At 41.2% G+C, this 6,602-nt stretch overlaps 1 protein-coding gene across 1 annotated transcript in view; it reads left to right on the top strand.

Moving 5' to 3' along the window:
- The window catches only part of STMN1 (stathmin 1), a 5,586-nt gene extending 947 nt beyond the window's left edge, over positions 1 to 4,639 (top strand). Inside the window, exons 2-5 of the mRNA XM_010830085.1 lie at positions 849 to 921; positions 1,425 to 1,597; positions 3,519 to 3,710; positions 4,121 to 4,639. Of these exons, the coding sequence (XP_010828387.1) occupies positions 909 to 921; positions 1,425 to 1,597; positions 3,519 to 3,710; positions 4,121 to 4,192 (450 nt within the window). The 5' untranslated portion in view covers positions 849 to 908 and the 3' untranslated portion in view covers positions 4,193 to 4,639. The remainder of the gene's footprint in view (positions 1 to 848; positions 922 to 1,424; positions 1,598 to 3,518; positions 3,711 to 4,120) is intronic.
- The last annotated feature ends 1,963 nt before the right edge of the window (positions 4,640 to 6,602 follow it).

Here is a 6,602-nt window from a genome sequence, read left to right as displayed (position 1 = left end):
GGCCGGAGTGCAGGGCGGGCTCTGATTGGCCGGGGGGCGGCCTGCCGCTATTCCTCGCCCGGACCAGGGCCACGCCCATCCTGGTTCTGGTGCGGGGAGTCTCATGCTCGTCCGACGGGCTTAGACAGTTTCCCTGTTTCCGATCTTAAGTTCCCGCTGTTGAGAACTTGTATTCCTACGTGTTTGACACTAGACTTGGGTCTGCAGGAATCATGACCTTTGAAAAGATCAAGGAATGTAGTTTTTTTTTCGTGGAAAAATACTGCACAAGGTAGCAAATAGGTGTAACCTAAGACCTAAAGCTTCATAAAATTGTTGATAATTCATGTTAACCCGCTGTTGAATGAGGACCTTAAACCGCAGGAACAATAGGAGTGAGACATTATTGGTTAATACTAGTTTGGGCGTTTTGTTTTCCACATGGCAGACACAGACAAAGCAGGGGTGGGTATTTCTCGTTTGCACAATGAGTGGTAGGCAGTGTTAAGATGGCTCCGGTCTCACTAGGCGTTGAATCTGCACTATCTTCTCACCAGGAGGAGAATATACTGAGGGGCGGGGACCTTGTGATTTAAATCCCTGTCTAATTTTAAAAATCTTAAGTATATTTTGAACGGGCAAGCTCACTTAACCTCTTCTACAACCAACATTCTATTCAATTCAGGTTTCCCAGTGTTTGAGTATTTTATGATTTTTAAATAATTTTCTAACTAATGATGTCATATTTAATTCCACAGTAGTGGGGTTTTTTTGACATTGATTTATATGGATGTGATTTGAGATCCCTTTGAATCAATGACATGGAAATGCAAAGAAATTGATTGCATGCTTTTGAAAATCGTTTTCAGGGTTTTCCTTGCCAGTGAATCGTGTAGAGTACACTGCCAGTCTCTTGTCTTCTCTTCACCATGGCTTCTTCTGGTAGGTGATCTATGTGGAAAAGCTGAAATTGTGACGGGCTTCTAATTTTAGAATAGGAGATGGCTCAGGTCTTAAGCCATCTTAATTTGGCACTTGTGTTTTGGTCTTACCAAAAAAAATCTTACTTTATAAATTGGAGAGCAACTAAAGCAGAAAAATTACCACTTGAATGTACTGAGAGTACATAGTTAATTGTTTCATTATTAGACGATTTGGTTTGGTCTAAAGCAAAATGTGGAGTTTTGCATGTTTTTGTTCTGTTCAGGGAAATGATTGTCAAATACTGATGTCTCAGAATGGTATTTATCAATCCAAAAATGTTGAGCTTTGCTTTTCTGGGACATGGTATTTAGATAATAATTTCTTGCCTGTAAACACAGCTGCTTCACCAGCCCTCATTCTATTCATTAAATTGATTTGGTTTTTAGAAAACGATAGAACAGTTTATTAGAATAGGAAAAACTCCATTTTTCTGAATATATTATAAATATGATCAAATCCAGATATCCAGGTGAAGGAACTGGAGAAGCGTGCCTCAGGCCAGGCTTTTGAGCTGATTCTCAGCCCTCGATCAAAAGAATCTGTCCCAGAATTTCCCCTTTCCCCTCCTAAGAAGAAGGATCTTTCCCTGGAGGAAATTCAGAAGAAATTAGAAGCTGCAGAAGAAAGACGCAAGGTAAACACCAATTTACAGAAAACCAGATATTTATTAATGTAACATGGCCAGTCTGCTTTGTAAGAGGAGGAAAACAGAATTGTAGCTAGGTGGTGACTATAACTATGAAAATTACAGCCCCAGTGGCGGGGAGAGAATACCAGCCATCATTTATTGAGCTCCTATTGTGTACCATCTCCTTTAACTTACATAGTTCTCCTTTCTACTTTGACCCTAGAGGGTAGGTGTTGTCTGAGATACTGGATTAGAAAATGTTCTCAGGAAAGTTAAATCATTTTCCTGAGTCATACAGTTAGTGAGTACTGGAGCTAGAGTTTAAGCCCAGTTCTGTCTGAAACCAAAATTCATACTTTTCATGCTTTCTCTTTGGAAAATAGATTGTTGTTGATTCATTTTTTTGTCTCTTAAGGTTTTGGGGTTTGGTTTTTTAAGTTTGTGTGTAAGTCTGTGGTTTTTTAGTTTTTGTTTTGTTTTTTGAGAGCGGTACAATAAAAACATTTTAAATTGCTAGTGACATGATTGTGTTGCTCAGCTGTCATACTGGTATTATGGTAGCTTTTATCTAGTACTTCTATATTGAAGTAGGTATCTTTAAAAAGAACTAATCAGAAAAGTCAGCAAATATTAATATGCTTGTTATAGAAAAACTGAGAACCACAGAAGTTTATAAATAAATTAGAAAATTCATATCCTACTTCGCAGAAATAACTATTGGTAACATTTTGGTGTATTTCTCTCTTCAGCGTCCTTCTAGTTGTTAAGAATGATACATAAATTCTCATTTAGTCCCTCTTTCTAGCAACTCTTGATTGGGGTGCATGGGTCTAATTTTAAAATTAGAGAAATGAAGGCACAAAAAGGTGAAGTGGTCAACGTGCCTGCAACCAGCGCAGTTTGGTACTTTGAAGTCTGGTACCTTTAACCCCACACATGCATTTTGGGGCCCTGTTGAGCTGCCGTAGCGTGTGCTGGGCACGTTTCAGTGCCACGAGTGTTCTGTGTGTGCGCTGACCCACTGTCAACAGTGAATTACCTCCCCAGGAAGAGTGGCTGTATTTGCAACAGTTTTTCATCTGCTACCTGCTCTTCTATTTAGTCCAAGTTGATGCATTCCATGTAGTTTGAGTTTGTGGAAGAGATGCAGCTGAAGGCAGGACAGAATTTTTTTTTAAGGAATCAACACTGGCCCTGTAGTCATTAGTCAGAGCTTTACATAGTTATTGGCTAAATATAGTGAAACTCTTATCATGACTGGGATTTTGAAGAAGAGAATTAACAGAACCAATGGCAGATGCTCTGAAGTTTTCCTGCAAGTTGATGCTTCTAAAGACATCGGAATCTGGTAATAAGCTATTCTGAGTCTGTTGAAGGAGGCACACCATGGTAACAGAGCTCCACTGGTCTCGAAGTTAACGCAGTGTCCATAGAAAAACGCTAATAAGCTTTTCCTTAAAACAAATCCTTTGGCTTAAATAGTAATCTGGAGGTTTAATCTTAAATTTTCTATGATATCTGTGGATTTTCTTTTTATCAATACGGTTACATTTTTTACAAGGAACTCATTTTCTTTAGGTAGCCTTTGAAGTTAAAAAATCAAAATTCTTTACAATAAAGTGCCATTTCTAAGTATATATCACTCAAATCATCTTGATACCATTATGCGGTAAATCTTACAAAGATTTCCTTAAGGAGTAATTGGGCAAGAATCTCTGAACAAATATGAGCAGTTTTCCAAAGTAAATAAAAACACTAGAAAATATAATTTTTACAGTATTCTGATACGGATAATTCAGGTCCTGACTTCAGTATTATTTAAAGGGATCTAACTTTCTATCTTCAGTCCTCTCAATAATTTCTTCTGTGATTTGACCTAATTCTGTATAACATTTCAGAGAGCCTAGCCTATTAAACTTTTTTCCAGTCCCATGAAGCTGAGGTCTTGAAGCAGCTTGCTGAGAAACGGGAGCACGAGAAAGAAGTGCTTCAGAAGGCGATAGAGGAGAACAACAACTTCAGTAAGATGGCGGAAGAGAAGCTGACCCACAAGATGGAGGCCAACAAAGAGAACCGAGAGGCGCAGATGGCCGCCAAGCTGGAGCGCTTGCGGGAGAAGGTCGGTGCCCCGGCCCGGGAGGCGCGGGAGCCGGGGTGTGATGCGCCACTGAGACGGCGTGAGCTCTGCCTTGATCACGCGTGCTTGGTGTCTTTGTCATTCATTTTGTGGTTAACAAGTTAAATCAGAGATGTCTTATTTTTAAGTAAGGAATATTCACTAATTTGCAGCAGAGTTGCATGTTCTTGGGAAGAGCAGTAGAAGGCTGAATCATTAGGTTCAATGAGTGACCTAGGAAGTTTGAAGATGATGACTTAGAACTCTAATTACGTGATTCCCATAATATATATAATAATAGTATATTATTACACATGTCATATAATGTATGTACTAATGCTGATTTGGGCCTCTTGGGGGCATGACCTTGTAGGCTTTTTCACTTGACTGGTGGATATACTATTTCTTTACAGGACAAGCACATTGAAGAAGTGCGGAAGAACAAAGAATCCAAAGATCCTGCTGATGAGACTGAAGCCGACTAATTTGCTCTGAGAACTGACTTTCTCCCCCTCCCCTTCCTAAATATCCAAAGACTGTACTGGCCAGTGTCATTTTACTTTTGCCCTCCTGACAAATATTCTAGAAGCTGATGTAGGACTGTATAGGTAGATCCAGACGGTATGATGTTGTTTTAGGGGCTGAAGGGGAGAAACGAAAAGTGTTTTACTCTTTTTCTAAAGTGTTGAAGTCTTTCTAATGTAGCTATTTTTCTTGTTGCATCTTTTCTACTTCAGTACACCTGGTGTGCTGGGTTAATGGCTAGTACTGTATTGGCTCCGTGGAAACATGTCTGTGAAAAGAGTATGTAGTGGCTTCTTTCAAATTGTTAGATGCTGAATATGTTCACTTTTAAATCCCAATTCTGTCCCGATCTTACAGACGCTACTGTACTTGAATGGTTATAAAACTGCACAGTGCTGTTGGTGGCAGTGACTTCTTTCTGTCCAGGTGATAAGTTGCCCAGTGATAGAGACCCTCTAGTTTGTATTTGCTCCAGATGGGGCCTCGAGGCTGGTGGAAACACCCCGCACACACACCACCGGAGTTCTCTGCCCTGGAGTTTCTTGCTCCGGAGTTGTTTGCATTGTCCTCTTCCACAATCCTCACTTTGTTGTGATGCATCAGCCCAGATCAGCTGTTATGATAGTCTTTCAGATGTTTATTTGCAAACAAGCATTTTTTGTTTTCTGTGTCCCCATTAAAAAGGCAGACTGAAAGGCGCAAATGCTGTTTCTAGAGAATAGTTTAGAGAAACCTTAAGATCCTAGTTAGAGATATCGGATGCTTTATTTGCTTTACGTTACAGGCTGGGGTTGGGGGTGAATCCTAACACTTGCCTGCCTTAGGAACCGTTTCTCAAGAATCAAAAGACTTTCTGTACCCCTCTAGCAAGCCCTGTAACTGATGGAGGGAACCTGTTCTCTGGAGCAGCACTGACTTGGGCGGTGAAGGTTGTGGTTGCTTCGTCTCGCGTCCAGAGGCTACAGGGTTACGGTTTTCACCGGCTTGCCTCTGAATTCCGGGAAAGCCTTTGGCAGCTCTCCTAGGCTATTTGGGAAATAGCCTTAATTACATATGATTATTTGCTTCTCAGACTATCTGCAGAAAAGCTCTTGGAAGCCACACACTTCCAGTGAAAGAGTTTCCAGGATGACTGCTAATACTGCAGTGGGGTCAGCATGTTGCCACACTTATGCCTCTGCAGCTCTTGATTTGGGTTTTATCAAACTTAGAAGGATAGCCTATCAACCTTCCTATGTTGCTAGGATTAAAGGAATATGTGTGTGTGTGTGTGTGTCTGTACAGTAGAGCACACTTAAAACTATTTAGTATATATATATATCACTAATAATGATAACCGTTTTTAACCAAAGGCTAGTGAGGGAGCTAATAAGTTTATATTGAGTTGCAAATGACTGCAGCTTTTAAGTGGCTTGAACTGACTTAGAAATTTATAAGGTGATCAATTGTAGGGGTTCTGAAAGAAGATCGAATTTAAAGAGTCATGGCTGTATAGGGCAAACAGGAAAAAGATCAAGTGTAGTTCAGTATAATGATGGCAATACCTAAACACATAGGCCGAAGTGAAGCTTGTGTGCAGAAATGCACCACTGTCCATCTTTGATCTGTCCTATAGTAGGGATTAGAGGTTTGCGTGGGTGAGATGGTACCCATGGGAACCTTTAAAGCACCAGTTGTGAGTAGCTTGGATATAAAGATGGCCTGAAAGTAGAAATTCATCAGAGTTACGATACTAGATGTCCTACAGAGAGCAGTAGGTTTTTGTTCCTGTGGGACATGTGGGGAACGGAACAGAGATCAGGAAAAAGAAGAGGGTCTAAGATACGCCTGAGGAGGGATCCCCCAGTTGGTTACAGCCAACCCCATGGTGGCCCTGACAGTGTCAAAAGTTCCCACCTTGTGATAGCAGTTGTCACAGGGAACTGAAGGAGATCCATCTTGCCCATAAAATCAGACGCCCTGGCTTTTCTATTTTACCTCTGACCTTCGGAGAGGTACTAGTCCTGGGCCTCAGTTTTCTCAAACATAAAAAGAGAAGATTGAATTAGGTTAAATAATTGCCACTTAAATTCTTTGCCTATGACTTGGAAGGAGGGCTTCCCAGATGGCTTAGTGGTAAAGAATCCACCTGCCAATGCAGGAGACTCAGGTTCAATCCCCTGGAGGAGGAAATGGTAACCCACTCCAGTATGCCCGCCTGGAGAATCCCATGGACAGAGGAACCTGTCCTCTGGGGGTCTCAAAGAGTTGGGCATGACTGAGCAACTGAGCATACACACATGTGCACAGCTTGGAGGAAAGGAAGAGTGGGTGTCCAGGAGCTCCTGGGGATTGACAGAGCCCTGGGCCGAAGGACTCGGTCCTGTCTTG

This window comes from Bison bison, unplaced genomic scaffold (assembly GCF_000754665.1).
Source record: "Bison bison bison isolate TAMUID 2011002044 unplaced genomic scaffold, Bison_UMD1.0 scf7180017864516, whole genome shotgun sequence".
Classification (NCBI taxonomy): Eukaryota; Metazoa; Chordata; class Mammalia; order Artiodactyla; family Bovidae; genus Bison; species Bison bison.
This window is presented reverse-complemented; position numbering and strand designations above follow the sequence as displayed.